Raw genomic sequence first — 23,938 nt, 5'->3', positions numbered from 1 at the left:
CGACAAAGCATGATAGATGATTATATATATATATATATATATATATATATATATATATATATATATATATATATATAAACGTACTTCATTGGTTTTAGGATAATGCCCACTTGAAAATGAGTCTTTATTAACCAGTTAATACGATTTATTCATAAAAGTATAAGGTAAAGTTTTACAAACGTCACTAAAAGTTTCCAGTAGATAACAACTGCATATTAATAAGTGTGGTGAGCCTGCATGTGGGGGTAATCAATACGGCGTCCCCCACCTCCCACTACGCCACACGGTCTGACCTAACCTTGGCGGCCACCCTCATTTCCCCCCCCCCCCCCATGGTAAACAGAGACGTTCTGAGGCAGGGAAAGTAGAGATTTTCTCAAATTGTGGCCTTAGCTGCAACACAGACTATCTAGTGAAGGGTTATTTAGTACCGGAAGTGTTAACATACGAAAAGCTGGCAACAGTGCTGAGAAAACGTTATTGATAATACACCAGGACGGAAGAGGTAGTAACGCAACACTTAATAATGGAACAGCTAGTAGGTGCTAGTTTGAGTATTGACAGTAAATACGTTCAGTTGTAGAACATCACTGACGTAATAACGGTACAAATGGTACAGTTAAAACTACGGTTATCAATGGAACATTATATGAATGGTCTGTTTAATGGTGGTTATCAGTAACGAAACAGCTTGATAGTGGACCAAATGGTAACGTTAGGGCCAGTAACGTAGTCAAGAAAAACAGTACAGCTAGTACAGAGAATGAATAGTGACGGTAATCTGTTTAGTTTGTTGGCGTAATGAGGTCTTGGACATTTAGGTCACTTCGTTCACTGATAACGGTGATCTCACCAACGTCGAGAGAAAGTCAGTCTCTCAAAGGAACCACAGAACAAGTAGTCACAAAGTTCTTCCCGAACCAAGAGAAAGTTGAAAGCGTCCGTTCTAAGGACACATGAAAGCAGCAACGGTTTACCAGCTTTGCCGTCAAGCAACGGAGAGGCACAGTAACAATGTTCCAGTCAAACAAAAATAGTATGGAAATATAGCCTTAGCAGCAACAACAGAGAATGCAGTGAAGACGCTCGATCAGGCAGAAGGAAAGATTTAACAACTTTACTTACTAAAACGAAAAGAAGTGAAAGCAAGCGGAAGCAGAACACTCAATACAAACAGCAGAGAAGAAAAAAAAAGTACTTATCACGCGTACTAGACTAGACTAGAATGAAAAGTCGATTGCGAACATACGCGAACAATTTCACCCGCTTCGGAGGAAGCGACAGCCAGACAGCGGCCCGACGCTGGTGGGGAGAGGAAGGGAGAGGGGCCAGTGAGAGAGAGAGAAAGAGAGAAAAAAGACAAACTAACAGAGATAACCCAGTTGTGGATACGCTCCGGGTGTAACTCTGAGAAACTAGACCTGATTCAGTGTAACAGCAAATGGAAATTGTACTCCACCAATCGTGACAGTACATTAGAGTGACCCATTCGGAAAGCCAAGGGTGTTGTTCATGATGAGGGAGGTAGACACGCAAACACAAGGGTCACGCACACACCACGCACATGCGCACACAGCCAACACACAGGCTCACAGACAAGCTTTAGGTAAAAAATCGTTACGTATACACATATACATATAAATGCACACACATACATATATAAATATGAACACATACACAAAAACATACATCCCTTGCCAACAAACTTGTGCTCAGAACTTTCTCCCTTACTAGTACAGGAAGGTAATTACGTACCCACACACCATCCTCGTATCCTCGACTGTGCCTTAACTTTCCATCTGGAGGGTTCAGATTCAAATCCTTGTGACTGTGGGAACGTTGCATCGTAACATTTGTGGTTGGTTATAGCTGTGGTCCACAAATCATCTAAGCCCGTGTTCGGGTGTTGTACAGTGCAATAGTTCATATTCCTCTTTCGGTAGATAAGTAATGGGTGACTGTCATATATATATATATATATATATATATATATATATATATATATATATATATATATATATATATATATATATAATGTCATGGATCCCAAGAAGTGATAAACTCTTGATGTACAAGTACTGAGTTTTACCCTAAGACGGTGCGTTTGAACTTACATTTTCGGTTTAATGGATCGTTATTACTCTGCAGGGGATGTGCGAGTTTGCAGATGGAATGTCATGAGTTCTAAAGCCAGGAGAGGAAATCTGGAACAGTATTACTGTGGTTATCTTTAAAGCAACACAAAAAATTGAAGGTCCATAGTCAACCAAAAGTAATTCTTTTGAACACAAATGAGTTATGTACATATGCTTTGGCTACATAGGAATGACAATAGTAATTTAAAAAAAATCAATAAACTGCCTAGTTATTAAAGACGTTTGACTACATACACTACAATAAAACAGCAAGCGAGCACACTTACAGAAAAAAACATGGTGGTCGCACAGAGAACAGTGCATCAAAGAGAGGTCTGGCTACGTTTTATGATTTTTTCTTTTTTATTATCACAATACTAATCCTGTCCTTTTCTATTGTAAATGAATTCAAACCCGGCGGCTAGTGACGTCATGCGCCCACACCTGCGCGACCGGTGCGCCCTCTCGCCCGGCGTCAGTAAACTACGTAGTGATGTGCAGGGAGGCGTTGTGATGGCTGCGTTCTAACGCAAGTAAGTTTGTTTCCCATGTATATCTAGCACGTCATTTACGTAGTTTCTTGTTGCTTGGTGTATGGGTAGAGTGCCAGGGTTGTAATTGGATTAAATTATACCAAGAGTTAAGAGGAAGAGAATGAGTAATGATGGCCGCTAGGTGGAAGCAGGCCGCGACCTGCATCATGGCGTCCCCGTCTCGATGACCAACTTTGTTAGTGTCATTATTTTTTTTGTGTTTGACCGGCTTGTTCGACGGTCGATGCGAGCCATTCACTCATGCCAGGCTTGCCTGCGTCTGGATTAGTTTTAAAGGATATATTAAAAGTGCTACGTCCCTTTACCTTTAATAAGGAACACGATATTACTTATTATTGAGGGCCGCTTCTGTACGCGGAAATGGCTGGAGCTTGGCCCACTACCTGCTGCTGCTGCCGCCGCTCCCGCTCCTCGCATGGCCCACTTTCCCTCCCCGCTTACCCGCTCTCCCCTCTCTCTTTCTCTCTTTCATACGAACTTCCCCGTTTTCAAGGTGGAGATTAATACGTTATTTGTGTAAGTCCTTCATTGTTGCGAGTTCCATGATGGTGGTTGTGTGTGGGGCGAGGCAAGCATCAGCATGTTCTCTTGCTCTTCTCCAGAGTGAATGACTGACACACATGTAGGTCAATGACCCCAGGAAAGCTACCGCCCCAGGCGCATTATTCAGTGCATGAGCATGTGTGTGTGTTTGCGTCAGGTGGTGCTTTAAACTCGTGGTGTTAAATCTTGCTTTTAAGATCTGGACACGCCTTAGAGGTAGAGTAAATCTTGATGTGGGTTTAGCATGTATAGTGCTTGTTTTTAACTTTAATAGTTCATATATGTGTTGATAAATGGGCAGGAAGTGCAGTTAAAGAATAACACAGTTAAATCAGAGTTTGGAATGAGTATGTCAGCAGTTTGAGACTGTTACTTATGTTTGATTGAGATACCATAAAACTCGGTAATTGTCATTTACATTGCTCAAGTGGAAGTGGGTGGCAGGCATGGTTTAAAGGTAAGTTTTAAGATGCTTTGGTGCCCAAGGAAGTACATAGGGTTACACTTTGTTTTGTCGTACCTTGACCATGCATTTCTAGCTGCTTTGGATATTGATTTTGATTTGCATTGGTATAGGTTAAAGAAATGAAAATAGAATGGGGGAATGTATTTTTCATAACATTATTACAGGAAAAGTTGCTACTGCTGTGGTGTTTTGTATATTCATTAAATTTTTTTTTGTTTAAAGTGTTCAGAGAATACAGTAACTAATGCATCAGGAATGTGAACATCATTTGAAGTTATTTGAATAAATTGAGAGTATGTTGGGTAATGCAGGGTTTATCTGGAAGTGTGAACAGTTCAGACTTTCTAAAAAATTGGACGATATACCCTAAATAAGCTGAAATAGAGCAGAATTGCTCAGTCTAAGTTGCCAAAGTTTTGTTTAGATGAGTTGGTAGAATAAAGGTTGTTGAATAAGAGATTTGTAGGAAAGGAAAGGAATTGTTATTGCCCTTGGTGCTGTGATCAGAGTGGACTACATAAACTTAGAAATGTAGATGAAATACTAAAATGTTAGACATGTGAAAGGTTATATCTAATGAATTAAAAACATGTAACAGAAGTATAATGGCCGTAGTAACATAATTTTAGGAAGCATTTTCATATGGCACTATGCAGTGTTAAGTTTACCTGTCTACCCATATTCGAATAACACCATTTTTACATATATACGGGTGTTGTTTCGTGAGCAGTAGACAATAACCCTCTAAATTTACAATCAAATTGTGTTAGTTTATCATCACTTATCTCGTTATTGCTGGGATGCTGATGCTTAGTTCATTTATTCAGATTTAGTATATTGAGACACAAACTAGTTTAAAACTGCGAACAAATGAATTGATAAAATGTCTACCCAGCAACCTTGGCCAATCTTTATTATTAATGTTACTATTTTTGAGTGATGATTTCATTGATCAGTACTGAGTGGTGGGATGAAGAAGTAAGATTATTAGTGAAAGAGAAGAGAGAGGCATTTGGACGAGTTTTGTAGGGAAATAGTGCAAACGACTGAGAGATGTATAAAAGAGAGGCGGGAGGTCGAAAGAGGTAGAAAAGAGGTCAAATGAGAGTTGAGGTGAGAGAGTATCATTAAATTTTAGGGAGAATAAAACAATGTTTTGGAAGGAGGTAAATAAAGTGCACAAGACAAGAGAACAAATGGGAACATCGGTGAAGGGGGCTAATGGGGAGGCAATAACAAGTAGTGGTGATGTGAGAAGGAGATGAAGTGAGTATTTTGAGGGTTTGTTGAATGTGTTAGATGATAGAGTGGCAGATAAAGGATGTTTCGGTTGAGGTGGTGTGTGATGTGAGAGGGTCAGGGAGAATGATTTGGTAAACAGAGAAGAGGTAGTGAAAGCTTGCAGAAGATGAAAGTCGGCAATGCATTGGTTTGAATGGTATTGCAGTGGAATTTATTAAAAAAGGGGGTGACTGTTGTTGACTGGTTGGTGAGGATAGTCACTGTATGTATGGCTCATGAAGTGCCTGAGGATTGGTGGAATGCATGCGTAGTGCCATTGTACAAAGGCAAAGGGCATAAAGATGAATGTTTAAACTACAGAGGTATAAGTTTGTTGAGTATTCCTGGGAAATTATATGGGAGGTTATTGATTGAGAGGGTGAAGGCATGGACCGGAGCATCAGATTGGAGAAGAGCAGTGTAGTTTCAGAAGTGGTAGAGGATGTGTAGATCAGGTGTTTGCTTTGAAGAATGTATGTGAGAAATACTTAGAAAAACAAATGGATTTGTATGTAGCATTTATGGATCTGGATATGATAAAGAATTGATAGAGATGCTCTGTGGAAGGTATGAAGAGTATGTGCTGTGGGAGGCAAGTTGCTAGAAGCACTGAAAAGTTTTTATCGAGGATGTAAGACGTGTATGAGTAGGAAGAGAGGTGAGTGATTGGTTCCCAGTGAATGTCGATTTGTGGCAGGGGTGTATTATGTCTCCATGGTTGTTTAAGTTGTTTATGGTTGGGTTTTTTAGGGAGGTGAATGCAAGAGTTTTGGAAAGAGGGGCAAGTATGCAGCCTGTTGTGGATGAGGGCTTGGGAAGCGAGTCAGTTGTTTATGGATGATACAGCACTGGTGGCTGATTCGGGTGAGAAACTGCAGAAGCTGGGAACTGAGTTTGGTGAAGAGTGTGAAAGAAGAAAGCTGAAAGTAAATGTGAATAAGAGCAAGGATATTAGGTATAGTAGGGTTGAGGGGACAAGTCAATGGGGAGTTAAGTTTGATTGGAGAAAAACTGGAGGAAGTGAAGTGTTTTAGATATCTGGGTGTGGAATTTGTAGTGGATGGAACCATGGAAGTAGAAGTGAGTCACAGGGTGGGGGAAGGGGCAAAGGTTCTGGGAGCGTTGAAGAATGTTTGGAAGGCGAGAACATTATCTCAGAAAGCAAAAATGGGTATGTTTGAAGGAATAGTGGTTCTAACAATGTTATATGTTCGCGAGGCATGGGCTATAGATTGGTTTGTGCAGAGGAGGGTGGATGTGTTGGAAATGAGATGTTTTAGGACAATACGTGGTGTGAGGTGGTTTGATCGAGTAAGTAATGAAAGGGTAAGAGAGAGGTGTGGTTGAGAGAGCAGAAGAGGGTGTATTGAAATGGAGAGAACGAGTGAGGAAAGATTGACCAAGAGGATATATGTGTCAGATATGGAGGGAACGAGAAGTGGGAGACCAAATTAGAGATGGAAGGATGGAGTGAAGATTTTGAGTGATTGGGGCCTGAACATGCAGAAGGGTGAAAGGCGTGCAAGGAGTAGAGTGAATTGGAAAGATGTGGTATACCGGGGTCGCCGTGCTGTCAGTGGATTGAACCAGGGTATGAAGCGTCTGGGGTAAACCATGGAAAGTTTTTTGGGGACTGGATGTGGTTTCAGTGTCTCTATCTGTTATGTGTGATGCACTGAAACCATAGCTTCCTATCCACATCCAGGCCCCACAGACCTTTCTATGTTTTACCCTAGATGTTTCATGAGCCCTGGTTCAGTCCATTGACAACACAACAACCCCAGTATACCATATCGTTCCAATTCACTCTGTTCCTTGCATGTCTCTCACCCTCCTGTATGTACAGGCCCCAATCGCTCAAAGACTTTTTCACTCCATCCTTCCACCTCCGATTTGGTCTCCTGCCTCTCCTTGTTCCCTCTGCCCGATACATATGCCCTTTTTGTCAATCTTTCCTCGCGTATTCTCTCCATATGTCCAAATCATTTCAACACACCCTGTTCTGCTCTCTCATCCTCACCCTCTTATATTACCACACACCTCTCTTACTCTTTCATTACTTACTCGATCAAGCCACCTCACACCACATATTGCCCTCAAAACTTTTATGTTGCGATACATTCACTCTCCTCTGTACAGTCCTATCTATAGCTCATGCCTTGTAACCATATAATATTGTTGGAACTACTATTCCTTCAAACAAACCCATTTTTGCTCTTTGAGATTATGTTTTCTCCTTTCAGACATTTCTTATCTCTCCCAGGGGGCGAAGCCACACATTTTTCATCACTCCCAGGACCTTCGCCCCCTCCCCTACCCTGTGACTTGCTTTTGCTTCCATGATTCCATTTGCTGCTAAATCCACTTACAGATATCTAAAGCACTTCTTCCTCCATTTTTTCTACATTCAAACTTGCATCCCAATTAACTTGTCCCTCAACCCTACTGAACCTAATAACCTTGCTCTAATTCACATTTACTCTCAACTTCTCCTTTCACACACTTCCAAACTCAGTCACCAACTAATACACTTCCTCACTTGAATCAGTCACTTGAGCTGTATCATCGGCAGAAAACATCTGACTCACTTCCCAGGTCCCTCTCATCCCCAACAAACTGCATACTCGCCCCTCTCTCCAAAACTCTTTCACCTGCCTAACAACCCCATCCATAAACAAAGTAAAGAACCATGGGACATCACACACCCCTGCTGCAGACCGACCATCACTGGGAACTGATCACTCCTTTCTTTCTACTCGTATACATGTCTTGCATCCTTGATGAAAACTTTTCACTGCTTCTAGCAACTTACCTCCCAAACCATATACTCTTAAAACTTTCCATAAAGCATCTATCAACCCTGTCATATATATACCTTCTCTATATCCATAAATGCTGCATACAAATCCATTTGTTTTTCTAAGTATTTCTCACATACATTCTTCAAAGCTAACACCTGATCCACACATCCTCTAACAGTTCTGAAACCATACTGCTCTTCCCCAGACTGATGCTCTGTACATGCCTTCACCCTCTTAATCATGCCCTCACATATACTTTCCCAGGAATACTCGACAAATTTATGCTTCTGTAGTTCGAACACTAACCTTTATCCCCTTTGCCTTTGTACAATGGCACTATGCATGCATTCTGCCAATCCTCATGCACTTTACCATGATCCATACATAGATTGAATATCCTTACCACCCAATCAAGAACACAGTCATCCCATTTTTGATAAATTCCACTGGAACACCATCCAAACCCACCGCCTTGCTGGATTTCATGTTCTGTAAAGCTTCCACAAATTCTCTCTACCAAACCATTCTCCCTGACTCCCTCACTTTGCTCACCACCCTTACCAAAACACCCTATATCTGCCACTCCATCATTAAACACATTCAACAAACCTTCAAAATGTACACTCCATCTCCTCACTTCATCACTACCTGTTATTACCTCCCCACTTGCCCCTTCATCGATGTTCCCATTTGTTCTCATCTTACGCATGTTATTTACCTCCTTCTAGAACATATATTTTTTCTTGTTCATATTTCTTGCATTAGCAAGGTAGCATTGATAACAGAGGACTGAGCCTTAGAGGGAATACCCTCACTTGGCCCCCTTCTTTGTTTCTTCTTTAGGAAAATTGAAAATGGGAGGGGAGGATTTCCACACACACACACACACACACCTCCAGTTACCTTCTACTACATGCAGGAATACATTTGAAGTATTCTTTATCCTTTATCCTCAGGGATATATATAATTTTTTGTTCACACCTCTACCCACTGGATTAAGATTTTGATTCTGGATGTTTAAATTTTTTTTATATGTAACTGATGAACATAGGGGATTGAAGGAGTGAAAATGGCACATAAAACAATTGTTTTTCATTTGTGGAAGTCTTCAAACATCCAGTCCTTCAGTATGTTAAAAGTCCAGCATTATTTCTTGAGCCTTTCATAAAATAGGAGAGTTTAAGGTGACATGTTTCATAAAAATGCCACAAAATATTATTGTTTATTTCAGATGTCAAAATGGAGGATGGACTTTTGAGCCTCAAGTGGAACAACCACAAAACCACATTCTTTGAAATCCTCAGGGTACTTAGGGAAAAGGTAAGGAATAATTTTCTGTTGAGTATATTTGCTTGTTCTGGCACTGGAAACAAACAGCATGTTAAGAAATCTTAAAATTGTGTGTTCTAGTATCTAGTAATGAATTACTGATTGTTTAAAATGGGTGCTTGATTGTGAACAGTTCTGTATTTTTTTTTTTTTTCTTTAATACATGAGTATTAGGTTGTAAGCTATCCTGTGAGTTTTTTCACTAATATATATATATATATATATATATATATATATATATATATATATATATGGTGTGGGAGGCAAGTTGTTAGAAGCAGTGAAAAGTTTTTATCGAGGATGTAAGGCATGTGTACGTGTAGGAAGAGAGGAAAGTGATTGGTTCTCAGTGAATGTAGGTTTGCGGCAGGGGTGTGTGATGTCTCCATGGTTGTTTAATTTGTTTATGGATGGGGTTGTTTGGGAGGTGAATGCAAGAGTTTTGGAAAGAGGGGCAAGTATGAAGTCTGTTGGGGATGAGAGAGCATGGGAAGTGAGTCAGTTGTTGTTTGCTGATGATACAGCGCTGGTGGCTGATTCATGTGAGAAACTGCAGAAGCTGGTGACTGAATTTGGTAAAGTGTGTGGAAGAAGAAAGTTAAGAGTAAATGTGAATAAGAGCAAGGTTATTAGGTACAGTAGGGTTGAGTGTCAAGTCAATTGGGAGGTGAGTTTGAATGGAGAAAAACTGGAGGAAGTGAAATGTTTTAGATATCTGGGAGTGGATCTGGCAGCGGATGGAACCATGGAAGCGGAAGTGGATCATAGGGTGGGGGAGGGGGCAAAAATTCTGGGAGCCTTGAAGAATGTGTGGAAGTCGAGAACATTATCTCGGAAAGCAAAAATGGGTATGTTTGAAGGAATAGTGGTTCCAACAATGTTGTATGGTTGCGAGGCTTGGTCTATGGATAGAGTTGTGTGCAGGAGGATGGATGTGCTGGAAATGAGATGTTTGAGGACAATGTGTGGTGTGAGGTGGTTTGATCGAGTAAGTAACGTAAGGGTAAGAGAGATGTGTGGAAATAAAAAGAGCGTGGTTGAGAGAGCAGAAGAGGGTGTTTTGAAATGGTTTGGTCACATGGAGAGAATGAGTGAGGAAAGATTGACCAAGAGGATATACGTGTCGGAGGTGGAGGGAACGAGGAGAAGAGGGAGACCAAATTGGAGGTGGAAAGATGGAGTGAAAAAGATTTTGTGTGATCGGGGCCTGAACATGCAGGAGGGTCAAAGGAGGGCAAGGAATAGAGTGAATTGGAGCGATGTGGTATACCGGGGTTGACGTGCTGTCAGTGGATTGAATCAAGGCATGTGAAGCGTCTGGGGTAATCCATGGAAAGCTGTGTAGGTATGTATATTTGTGTGTGTGGACGTATGTATATACATGTGTATGGGGGTGGGTTGGGCCATTTCTTTCGTCTGTTTCCTTGCGCTACCTCGCAAACGCGGGAGACAGCGACAAAGCACAAAAAATATATATATATATATATATATATATATATATATATTTTTTTTTTTTTCATACTATTCGCCATTTCCCGCATTAGCGAGGTAGCGTTAAGAACAGAGGACTGGGCCTTTGAGGGAATATCCTCATATGGCCCCCTTCTCTGTTCCTTCTTTTGGAAAATTTAAAATATATATATATATATATATATATATATATATATATATATATATATATATATATATATATGTATGTATGTATGTATGTATAATTATACTTTGTCTCTGTCTCCTGCGTTAGCGAGGTAGCGCAAGGAAACAGACGAAAAAATGCCCAACCCACCCATGTACACATTTATATACATACACATCCACAGCACATATACATACCTATCATTTCAACATATACATATATATACATACACACACATACATAAATACACATGTACATAATTCATAATTATTTTTTATTGTTTATTTTGCTTTGTCGTCTCCCGCGTTTGCGAGGTAGCGCAAGGAAACAGACGAAAGAAATGGCCCAACCCACCCCCATACACATGTATATACATACACGTCCCCACACACAAATATACATACCCATACATCTCAATGTACACATATATATATACACACAGACATGTACATATATACACAAGCACACAATTTACACTGTCTGCCTTTATTCACTCCCATCGCCACTTGCCACATATGGAATAACATCCCCCTCCCCCTCACGTGTGCGAGGTAGCGCTAGGAAAAGACAACAAAGGCCCCATTCGTTCACACTCAGTCTCAAGCTGTCATGCAATAATGCCCGAAACCACAGCTCCTTTTTCACATCCAGGCCCCACAGAACTTTCCATGGTTTACCCCAGATGCTTCACATACCCTGATTCAATCCATTGACAGCACGTCTACCCCGGTATACCACATCAATCCTATTCACTCTATTCCTTGCCCGCCTTTCACCCTCCTGCATGTTCAGGCCCCGATCACACAAAATCTTTTTCACTCCGTCTTTCCACCTCCAATTTGGTCTCCCACTTCTCGTTCCCTCCACCTCCAACACATATATCCTCTTGGTCAATCTTTCCTCACTCATTCTCTCCATGTACCCAAACCATTTCAAAATACCCTCTTCTGCTCTCTCAACCACGCTCTTCTTATTACCACACATCTCTCTTACCCTTACATTACTTACTCGATCAAACCACCTCACACCCCATATTGTCCTCAAACATCTCATTTCCAGCACATCCACCCTCCTGCGCACAACTCTATCCATAGCCCACGCCTCGCAACCATACAACATTGGTGGAACCCCTATTCCTTCAAACATTGCCATTTTTGCTTTCGGAGATAATGTTCTCGACTTCCACACATTCTTCAAGGCTCTCATAATTCACAATTGCTGCCTTTATTCATTCCCGTCGCCACCCCACCACACAAGTGAAGGATGCAAGAGGTGAAAAAGAGGGCAACTGAGAGCTGAGGTGAGAGAGTATCATTAAATTTTTGGGATAATAAAAAGATGTTTTGGAAAGAGTTAAATAAAATGCTTAAGACAAGAGAACAAATGGGAACATCGATGAAGAGGCCTAATGGGGAGGTAATAACGAATAGTGGTGATGTCAGAAGGAGATGGAGCGAGTATTTTGAAGGTTTGTTGAATGTGTTAGATGATATAGTGGCAGATATAGGGTGTTTTGGGTGAGGTGGCATGCAAAGTGAGAGGGTCAGGGAGAAATATTTGGTAAATAGAGAAAGGTAGTGAAAGCTTTGTGGAAGATGAAAGCTGGCAAGGCAATGGTTTGAATGGTATTGCAGTGGAATTTATTAAAAAATGAGGTGACTGTTGTTGTTAACTGATTGGTGAGGATATTCAGTGCATGTATGGTTCATGGTGAAGTGCCTGAAGATTGGCGGAATGCATGCATAGTGCCATTGTACAAAGGCAAAGGGGATAAAGGTGAGTGTTCAGATTACAGAGGTATAAGTTTGTTGAGTATTCCTGGGAAATTGTATGGGAGGATATTGATTGAGAGGGTGAAGACATGTTCAGAGCATCAGATTGGGGAAGAGCATTGTGCTTTCAGAAGTGTTAGAGGATGTGAGGATCAGGTGTTTGCTTTGAAGAATGTATGTGAGAAATACTTAAAAAAGCAGATGGATTTGTATGAAGCATTTATGGATCTGGAGAAGGCATATTATAGAGTTGATAGAGATGCTCTGTGGAAGGTATTAAGAGTATGTGGTGTCGGAGACAAGTTGCTGGAAGCACTGAAAAGTTTTTATCAAGGATGTAAGGCATGTGCAAAAGTAGGAGGAGAGGAAAGTGGTTGGTTCTCATTGAATGTCGGTTTGCGGCAGGGATGCATAATGTCTCTATGGTTGTTTAATTTCTTTATGGATGGGGTTGTTAGGGAGGTGAATGCAAGAGTTTTAGAAAGAGGGGCAAGTATGCAGTCTGTTGTGGATGAGAGAGCTTGGGAAGTTAGTCAGTTGTTGTTCACTGATGATACACCACTGGTGGCTGATTCGGATGAGAAAGTGCAGAAGCTGATGACCGAATTTGGTAAAGTGTGTGAAAGAAGAAAGCTGAGAGTAAATTTGAATGAGAGCAAGGTTATTAGGTAGAGTAGGGTTGAGGGACAAGTCAATTGGGAGGTAAGTTTGAATGGAGAAAAACTGGAGGAAATGAAGTGTTTTAGATATCTGGGAGTGGATTTGGCAGCGGATGGAACCTTGGAAGCGGAAGTGAGTCAGGGCGGGGGAGAGGGCGAAAGTTCTGGGAGTGTTGAAAAATTTATGGAAGGCGAGAACATTATCTCAGAAAGCAAAGATGGGTATGTTTGAAGGAATAGTGGTTCCAACAATGTTATATGGTTGCGAGGTGTGGGCTATAGATAGAGTTGTGTGGAGGAGGGTGGATGTGTTGGAAATGAGATGTTTGAGGACGTGTTGAGGTGGTTTGATCGAGTAAGTAGTGAAAGGGTAGGAGAGATTTGTGGTAATAGAAAGAGTGTGGTTGAGAGAGCAGAAGAGGGTGTTTTGAAATTGTTTGGTCACGTGGAGAGAATGAGTGAGGAAAGATTGACAAAGAGGATATATGTTTCAGAGGTGGAGGGAACAAGAAGTTGGAGACCAAATTGGAGGTGGAAAGATGGAGTGAAACATAGTTTGAGTGATCGGGGCCTGAACATGCAGGAGGGTGAAAGGCGTGCAAAGAATAGAGTGAATTGGAATGATGTGATATACCGGGGTCGACGTGCTGTCAATAGATTTAACCAAGGCATTGTGAAGCGTCTGGGGTAATCCATGGAAAGCTGTGTAGGTATGTATATTTGTGTGTTGTGGACGTATGTATATACATGTGTATGGGGGTGGGTTGGGCCATTTCTTTCGTCTGTTTCCTTGCGCTACCTCGCAAACGCGGGAGACAGCGACAAAGCACAAAAAATATATATATATATATATATATATATATATATATATATATTTTTTTTTTTTTCATACTATTCGCCATTTCCCGCATTAGCGAGGTAGCGTTAAGAACAGAGGACTGGGCCTTTGAGGGAATATCCTCATATGGCCCCTTCTCTGTTCCTTCTTTTGGAAAATTTAAAATATATATATATTATATATATATATATATATATATATATATATATATATATTATATATTATGTATGTATGTATGTATGTATAATTATACTTTGTCTCTGTCTCCTGCGTTAGCGAGGTAGCGCAAGGAAACAGACGAAAAAATGCCCAACCCACCATGTACACATTTATATACATACACATCCACAGCACATATACATACCTATCATTTCAACATATACATATATATACATACACACACATACATAAATACACATGTACATAATTCATAATTATTTTTTATTGTTTATTTTGCTTTGTCGTCTCCCCGCGTTTGCGAGGTAGCGCAAGGAAACAGACGAAAGAAATGGCCCAACCCACCCCCATACACATGTATATACATACACGTCCCCACACACAAATATACATACCCATACATCTCAATGTACACATATATATATACACACAGACATGTACATATTTTCACAAGCACACAATTTACACTGTCTGCCTTTATTCACTCCCATCGCCACTTGCCACATATGGAATAACATCCCCCTCCCCCTCACGTGTGCGAGGTAGCGCTAGGAAAAGACAACAAAGGCCCCATTCATTCACACTCAGTCTCAAGCTGTCATGCAATAATGCCTGAAACCACAGCTCCTTTTTCACATCCAGGCCCCACAGAACTTTCCATGGTTTACCCCAGATGCTTCACATGCCCTGATTCAATCCATTGACAGCACGTCTACCCCGGTATACCACATCAATCCTATTCACTCTATTCCTTGCCCGCCTTTCACCCTCCTGCATGTTCAGGCCCCGATCACACAAAATCTTTTTCACTCCATCTTTCCACCTCCAATTTGGTCTCCCACTTCTCGTTCCCTCCACCTCCGACACATATATCCTCTTGGTCAATCTTTCCTCACTCATTCTCTCCATGTACCCAAACCATTTCAAAACACCCTCTTCTGCTCTCTCAACCACGCTCTTCTTATTACCACACATCTCTCTTACCCTTACATTACTTACTCAATCAAACCACCTCACACCACATATTGTCCTCAAACATCTCATTTCCAGCACATCCACCCTCCTGCGCACAACTCTATCCATAGCCCACGCCTCGCAACCATACAACATTGTTGGAACCCCTATTCCTTCAAACATTGCCATTTTTGCTTTCGGAGATAATGTTCTCGACTTCCACACATTCTTCAAGGCTCTCATAATTCACAATTGCTGCCTTTATTCATTCCCGTCGCCACCCCACCACACAAGTGAAGGATGCAAGAGGTGAAAAAGAGGGCAACTGAGAGCTGAGGTGAGAGAGTATCATTAAATTTTTGGGATAATAAAAAGATGTTTTGGAAAGAGTTAAATAAAATGCTTAAGACAAGAGAACAAATGGGAACATCGATGAAGAGGCCTAATGGGGAGGTAATAACGAATAGTGGTGATGTCAGAAGGAGATGGAGCGAGTATTTTGAAGGTTTGTTGAATGTGTTAGATGATATAGTGGCAGATATAGGGTGTTTTGGGTGAGGTGGCATGCAAAGTGAGAGGGTCAGAGAGAAATATTTGGTAAATAGAGAAAGGTAGTGAAAGCTTTGTGGAAGATGAAAGCTGGCAAGGCGATGGTTTGAATGGTATTGCAGTGGAATTTATTAAAAAATGAGGTGACTTGTTGTTGTTAACTGATTGGTGAGGATATTCAGTGCATGTATGGTTCATGGTGAAGTGCCTGAAGATTGGCGGAATGCATGCATAGTGCCATTGTACAAAGGCAAAGGGGATAAAGGTGAGTGTTCAGATTACAGAGGTATAAGTTTGTTGAGTATTCCTGGGAAATTGTATGGGAGGATATTGATTGAGAGGGTGAAGACATGTTCAGAGCATCAGGTTGGGGAAGAGCATTGTGGTTTCAGAAGTGTTAGAGGATGTGAGGATCAGGTGTTTGCTTTGAAGAATGTATGTGAGAAATACTTAAAAAAGCAGATGGATTTGTATGAAGCATTTATGGATCTGGAGAAGGCATATTATAGAGTTGATAGAGATGCTCGGTGGAAGGTATTAAGAGTATGTGGTGTAGGAGACAAGTTGCTGGAAGCACTGAAAAGTTTTTATCAAGGATGTAAGGCATGTGCAAAAGTAGGAGAGGAAAGTGGTTGGTTCTCATTGAATGTCGGTTTGCGGCAGGGATGCATAATGTCTCTATGGTTGTTTAATTTCTTTATGGATGGGGTTGTTAGGGAGGTGAATGCAAGAGTTTTAGAAAGGGGCAAGTATGCAGTCTGTTGTGGATGAGAGAGCTTGGGAAGTTAGTCAGTTGTTGTTCACTGATGATACACCACTGGTGGCTGATTCGGATGAGAAAGTGCAGAAGCTGATGACCGAATTTGGTAAAGTGTGTGAAAGAAGAAAGCTGAGAGTAAATTTGAATGAGAGCAAGGTTATTAGGTAGAGTAGGGTTGAGGGACAAGTCAATTGGGAGGTAAGTTTGAATGGAGAAAAACTGGAGGAAATGAAGTGTTTTAGATATCTGGGAGTGGATTTGGCAGCGGATGGAACCTTGGAAGCGGAAGTGAGTCAGGGCGGGGGAGAGGGCGAAAGTTCTGGGAGTGTTGAAAAATTTATGGAAGGCGAGAACATTATCTCAGAAAGCAAAGATGGGTATGTTTGAAGGAATAGTGGTTCCAACAATGTTATGTGGTTGCGAGGTGTGGGCTATAGATAGAGTTGTGTGGAGGAGGGTGGATGTGTTGGAAATGAGATGTTTGAGGATGTGTTGAGGTGGTTTGATCGAGTAAGTAGTGAAAGGGTAGGAGAGATTTGTGGTAATAGAAAGAGTGTGGTTGAGAGAGCAGAAGAGGGTGTTTTGAAATTGTTTGGTCACGTGGAGAGAATGAGTGAGGAAAGATTGACAAAGAGGATATATGTTTCAGAGGTGGAGGGAACAAGAAGTTGGAGACCAAATTGGAGGTGGAAAGATGGAGTGAAACATAGTTTGAGTGATCGGGGCCTGAACATGCAGGAGGGTGAAAGGCGTGCAAAGAATAGAGTGAATTGGAATGATGTGATATACCGGGGTCGACGTGCTGTCAATAGATTTAACCAGGGCATGTGAAGTGTCTGGGGTAAACCATAGAAAGTTCTGTGGGGCCTGAATGTGGAAAGGGAGCTGTGGTTTCGGTGCATTATACATGACAGCTAGAGACTGAGTGTGAATGAATGTGGCCTTTGTTGTCTTTTCGTAGCACTACCTCGTGCACATGTGGGGGAAGGGGGTTGTCATTTCATGTGTGGTGTTGTGGTGGCGGGAATGAATAAATGCAGGAAGTGTGAATTATGTACATGTGTGTGAATGAATGTGGCCTTTGTTGTCTTTTCCTAGCACTACCTTGTGCACATGTGGGGGAAGGGGGTTGTCATTTCATGTGTGGTGTTGTGGTGGCGGGAATGAATAAAGGCAGGAAGTGTGAATTATGTACATGTTTATATATATGTATATGTCTGTATGTGTATGTATACATTGAAATGTATAGTTATGTATATTTGCTTGTGTTGACGTGTATGTATATACATGTGTATGTGAGTGGGTTGGGCCATTCTTTCATCTGTTTCCTTGCGTTATCTCTGATGCAGGAGACAGCGACAAAGTATAATAAATATTTTTTTATTTTTTTATTTTGCTTTGTCGCTGTCTCCCGCGTTAGCGAGGTAGCGCAAGGAAACAGACCAAAGAATGGCCCTACCCACCCACATACATACACATGTATATGCATACACGTCCACACACGCAAATATACATACCTATGCATCTCGAACGTATACATATACATACACACACAGACATATACATATATACACATACACATGTACATAATTCATACTGTCTGCCTTTATTCAAGAGTTTTGGAAAGAGGGGAAAATATGCAGTCTGTTGTGGATGAGAGAGCTTGGGAAGTGAGTCAGTTGTTGTTTGCTGACGATACAGAGCTGGTGGCTGATTCATGTGAGAAACTGCAGAAGTTGGTGACGGAGTTTGGTAAAGTGTGTGAAAGAAGAAAGTTGAGAGTAAATGTGAATAAGCGCAAGGTTATTAGGTAGAGTAGGGTTGAGGGTCAAGTCAGTTGGGAGGTAAGTTTGAATGGAGAAAAACTGGAGGAAGTGAAGTGTTTTAGATAACTGGGAGTGGATTTGGAACCATGGAAGCGGAAGTGAATCATAGGGTGGGGGAGGGTGCGAAAGTTCAGGGAGCATTGAAGAATGTGTGGAAATCGAGAACATTATCTCGGAAAGCAAAAATGAGTGTTTGAAGGAGTAGTGGTTCCAACAATGTTATGGTAAATAGATAAATATGTAAGGAGCATTTATTGTATATAGTACATGCCCACTGTAGTTGCACTGATTGAATAATGTCGTCGTATTTGTAATGTATGGATTTACCTATTGAAGGTATTTAAAGGGAAAGGCTTCAGTTATGTCTCTGCTAAGAGGTTATGAAAAGTAGGTGCATTTTATTGAAGCTAAGGTAGCAATACTCTTTCCCTATAGGTTATGAACTGAAAAATGTAAGGTTGTATGTCATATTTAACGTAAAATACTGACGTACATGATTTACATGAGATTTTTGTTCAAATTTTTAGCGTTTTGAAAGGTTGTATGTCCTATTTATCTTAGAATACTAACTCGCATGATTTATGTGAGATTTTTGTTAAAATTTTTTTATCCCTCATAGCCAGTTTTCCATGATTTTGGCTGTTATCTATTTTATCAGCTTTTTGTGTGGTACTCTTGTAAGTATCATTTCCATATCTTGAGTCTGGCTGCAGTTTCATTTTCTCATGTTGCCCTTTTTAGTTCCTTTCTAAAGTATCTTGATGGTCTTCCTGCAGTTTCATCAACTGAATTTTGGTTATTCTTTTAGATATCTTTTCCCTTCCTTATCTTCCCAGCAGCAGCTTCAACTTGTCTCCTGTGTTCTTTAAGCTATTCTCCCCCTATCTTGAGCTTGTAATGTCACATTTGCAGCAGCCATTTCTTGCAGTTTTTTGTTTATATTCTCTTGGCTTTTTTCTATTTTTGTGAGTAAGGTGGTTGTGCATTACTCATGACTTATGTGAATGGATGTTCTAACAACTATTTCTCGTCAATATTCCAACCTTGTGCTACCTAATGTTCCTGTCTACTACTAAGTCTACCAAATGGTCCTGTCTCATCTTCCTACCTACTACATATATCTGTTCCCACTGTATTGCCAAAAGGTAGGACGGATGCATAGCACATAGCAAGAGTATCTAGAGTTACAAAGAATGAGTTGCGTGAGTTGTAGATAGAATGTGAGCACACGTATGTATATTTCATTGATGATACAGTTTTGTTTAAACACTTCTCACTCAAAAGGATTCTTCGTTTTTTTCTCTGCTACTGGAAGTTGTGCATCCTTGGACTACAGGAGCCTTTTAGAAAGGTCTGGGGTAATATGTAATTTCATAGAAATGTGTCCATGGATAATTATAAATAAAAGTACACACATGTACAAGGAAGGTGCAGGGGTTGAAAAAAAAGAGGGCAAGCGAGAATTAATGGTGAGCAAGTATCGCTAAACTTCTGGTGAGGCCATGTAGTTACATTCATATAGCACGGGCTGAGCTTAGGCTGGTAAGTTGAATTGTTGGTTGTTGGAAGCTGTGGCCCAAAGGCACACATATTACCATAGCCTGGGTAGTTTGGTACACTTCGTAAGTACTTATCCTGAGTATTTCTTAACTTCAGCTTAGCAAATTTAGATGACTCATAGTGGGAAGAGAACAAGTGTCAGCAGTGAGGAGAATGTTAATAAGTGGTAACATATATATAGCAGAGTTGAAAATGAGATGTTGTGAATAATTTGAAGGACTTGAATGTTTTTCAGTAATTGGATGGTCTGTTTAGGATGAGGTGGCATTTAGAGTGTTTGAGCCATGTTGAAAAGAGAGGAGACAGTGAAAGCCTTGCATAAGGTAGTTTGGCAAAGTGGCAGGAGGGAATGGGGCAGTAGTTGAATGTATGATGTTGATTAGTGTTATTTGATATTTGATTTGAGGTGCCTTAGGATTGGGAGAATGCATTTATAGTGTCTTTTTTTTTTTATAGGAAAGGTCAACAAAAATGAATGCATGAATTATGTAGAGCTATATTACTTTAGGTATATTTGATGGCATGTGTGAGAAAGTTGTGGCTTGAACATCTGATTAGCATAGAGCAGTGTTCTCTCAGGAGAGAGAGAGAGAGAGAGAGAGAGAGAGAGAGAGAGAGAGAGAGAGAGAGAGAGAGAGAGAGAGAGAGAGAGAGAGAGAGAAAGGGTGTATGGACCAGGTGTATGTTTTTAAGACTTTGTGTAAGAATTAGCAGTAGAAAGAGCAATGAGTTTTTACTTGGAAAGTAAGGCATGGGTACATATATGAAGAGGAGGATGTCTTGTTTCTGGTGAAGTTGGGTGTCCATTAAGGATGTGAGATATCAACATGGCTCTTTTATGTGCTAATAGATGGTAAGGGAGGAAAATTCAAGGGTATTGAGTTAGAACCATATTTGGTCTCGGGTATGTTGTAGTGGGTTTAGAGTTAATGGAAGTAGAACAGTACTGTAGCTGTTGTTAGATAACTTTGCTATGGTGAGAGGCTTGAATCTTAAGCTAGAAGCAGGTTAGAGAGCTTGGGAAAGTGTGAAGAGAGAAAGTTGTGTAAATATAAAAGAAATGGGTGATATTGTGCAGCAGTGGGATGAAGCAAGATTGTGTGAATGTTTGAATAGGGAGGACCTGGAGGAAGTGTGATGTTTTAGGTTTTGGAATGGTTGTGACTGTGGATGGAACCATGGGGGCTGAAGTGAGTTATTGGGTTGGAGAAGGGGCTAAGGTCCAGGGTGTATCAGGGAGCTTGTGAAGGGAGAGGACTGTGACTATTTGGGCAAAGATGGACATGAAAGTGTTGCAGCACTGGCTGTTATGTTGATATTAGTCTCATACTAGGGAGTGCTTGTGGGGTCTGAAGCAAGCCTTAGTTTGGGAATTGGGGCTGAGGTCCTTCCTACATTATAGAGCAAGTGAAAGGGTAGATTAGTGACTAAGGGCAGAGATGAAGGTACAGTTGGCCTGATTACTGTATGGATATGTTAGGTACAGTCTCAATGCGAGATCTAGTCGGAATGTGCTGTAATAGTTTGGACATGAGAGGGGTGAAGGAAAGATAAAGTGGATCTGTGTCTCAGAAGTGCAAGGGATAATAAGGAGATGGAGTGAAGGGTGTAGGGGCCTAAACATTTTGGAGGATGAGCAGCATGCATAGAATACAACAAATGGGATTTGTGTGTTGTATAGGAGGCAATGTGCCTTAAGTAAATGAAACTACAAATGTAAACCATGGAATTATCTAGAGTTTGGTAGTGGATATATAGGCTCAGAATTGGGTACTTTTTGAAAAGCAGATGTATGCAGAAGAAATTGTTCCAATGGTTTTTATGCTATTGGACTAATGTGGGAGAAAGAAAGGTATTTAGATAAGTGTGTTTAAAGTGATTAACATGTTTCCATATGGAAGTGCTGCAGAGGGTCATGTGGCACACAGAATACAGGAAAGTTACTTTATCATAAATGTAATATTTTGTATTGGTTTTCTTTTGCTGAAATTTGATATTTTTCTTTTGCAGGCTAACTACACAGATGCAACAATTGCAGTGGAAGGAAAGTTTTATCCAGTTCACAAGCTGGTAATGAGCACATGCAGTGAATATTTTAGTGAAATATTTGAGAGAACACCTTGCAAATCACCAGTGGTAGTACTCAAAGATGTGCGAAGTCAGGACATGGACGCACTTTTGGATTACATGTACTTAGGTGAAGTGAATGTGAACCAGAATGACTTAGCTTCATTATTGAAAACAGCTGAGTGCCTCAGAATTAAGGGCTTGGCAGTACCTGATGAAGATCCTACGAAATTAAGGAAAGCACCAGTAGATGACAGAAGAGATAGTCCACCACCAAAGAGAAGAAGACATGAGGACACCCCTGCACCACCCCCACCACCAAGGCCACTCTCTCCGGCTGTTTCTGTTCCCTCGAGAACTACACCACCAGCCCAAACACCTCCATTACAACATACACCTTCTTCTTTGCCAGTTTCTCAATCGCAAGAGAGTGTACAAGATTCAGCTAGAGACCCACCTCCAATGGTAAAAGTTGAAATGGAGGAAACTGATGACCCAGATGATGGATACAGAAGGGACAATAGCTATGAAGGTGGCTCAATCAATGAAGGGGATAGTGGGGATTTTGGCGCCGAAGTATCAAAATCAGAGCATGATCCTGAAAACTATGGAAGTAGTTCTTTTCCGGGACCCTCTATTCAGCCGGGGGTAAGTATTCTGCCATGTCAGATCTTGGATTTAATTCTTTCTTCATACTTGATTGCTGAATCCTATGTTGGCAAGGTAGCAACAGAAACAGATGAACAAAGGCTGTATCCACTCACATCTATTCTCTATGTCATGTGTAATGCACTTAAACCACAGCTCACTATTCCACAACCAGGCCCCACACTTTTCCAGTTTTTTCTGAATGCTTCACATGCCCTGATTCAGTCCATTAACAGCATGTCTACCCTAGTATACTGTATAATTCCAGTTCTTTATTATCCCTGCATGCCCTTAACCTTTTACATGTTTTGGCCCTGATCACTCAAAATCTTTTTCACTCCATTCTTCCATCTCAGATTTGGTTTCACCATTCTCTTTGTTCCCTCTGCTTCTGAGACATATATCCTCTTTGTCAACAATTCCACAATAATTCTATCCTTGTTTCCAAAGAGTTTCCAAACTATTTCAGCACCCCCTCTTCACACACACTATATTGCACACTTCTCTCTTGCCCTTTCTTTATTTACTTGATCAGACCACTTCACACTGTATAATATCCTCAGACATTTCATTTCCTGTTGCAATTTCTCTGGTAAATCAAACTATAGTTAATGATTCTTATTGAGACTACTTCTGATGAGAGATTGAAACTGTTTGGAGGCGTAATGGGATGGGGGTTGAGTGTATGGTATGTCAAGCAGTCCAAAGTAAGTTTATCTGTTTCAGTATGTGATGTGCTTTTTGCTGTATGTTATGTATTTTAAAGTTTTCAAGTCAGGTAGAACTCGCTTAATATGGCACATTAAGAATGTGAAAACTAGAGTGTTCTTTTTAAGGTGACCATCAGTGGCTGGAATATAAGAATCTAATTTAATTTTGCACTCCATCTTTCCACCTCCAATTTGGTCTCCCGCTTCTTGTTCCCTCCACCTCCGACACATATATCCTCTTGGTCAATCTTTCCTCACTCATTCTCTCCATGTGCCCAGGCCATTTCAAAACACCCTCTTCTGCTCTCTCAACCACGCTCTTTTTATTTCCACACATCTCTCTTACCCTTACGTTACTTACTTGATCAAACCACCTCACACCACACGTTGTCCTCAAGCATCTCATTTCCAGCACATCCATCCTCCTGCGCACAACTCTATCCGTGGCCCACGCCTCGCAGCCATGCAACATTGTTGGAACCGCTGTTCCTTCGGACATGCCCATTTTTGCTTTCCGAGATTGTGTTCTCGACTTCCACACGTTCTTCAGGGCTCCCAGGATTTTCGCCCCCTCCCCCACCCTATGATCCACTTCTGCTTCCATGGTTCCATCCGCTGCCAGATTGACTCCCAGATATCTGAAACACTTTACTTCCTCCAGTTTTTCTCCAT

At 40.9% G+C, this 23,938-nt stretch overlaps 1 protein-coding gene across 7 annotated transcripts in view; it reads left to right on the top strand.

Annotated features, from left to right (window-relative positions):
- Nucleotides 1–2,162: 2,162 nt before the first annotated feature.
- LOC139763903 (uncharacterized) overlaps nt 2,163–23,938 on the top strand; it is a 181,455-nt gene continuing 159,679 nt past the window's right edge. Inside the window, exons 1-3 of one of the 7 annotated variants that reach the window (XM_071690322.1) lie at nt 2,163–2,668; nt 9,013–9,101; nt 21,852–22,556. In XM_071690322.1, coding sequence (XP_071546423.1) covers nt 9,021–9,101; nt 21,852–22,556 — 786 coding nt within the window. In that variant the 5' untranslated portion in view covers nt 2,163–2,668; nt 9,013–9,020. Of the gene's footprint in view, nt 2,669–2,806; nt 2,865–2,995; nt 3,206–9,012; nt 9,102–21,851; nt 22,557–23,938 lie in introns of those variants that run through there. The other 6 variants (XM_071690326.1, XM_071690327.1, XM_071690325.1 and 3 more) reach the window with 6 other exon arrangements.

This window comes from Panulirus ornatus, chromosome 48 (genome assembly GCF_036320965.1).
Source record: "Panulirus ornatus isolate Po-2019 chromosome 48, ASM3632096v1, whole genome shotgun sequence".
Classification (NCBI taxonomy): domain Eukaryota; kingdom Metazoa; phylum Arthropoda; class Malacostraca; order Decapoda; family Palinuridae; genus Panulirus; species Panulirus ornatus.
The sequence above is the reverse complement of the archived record's forward strand: the minus strand, read 5'-3'. Positions and strand labels throughout refer to the sequence as shown.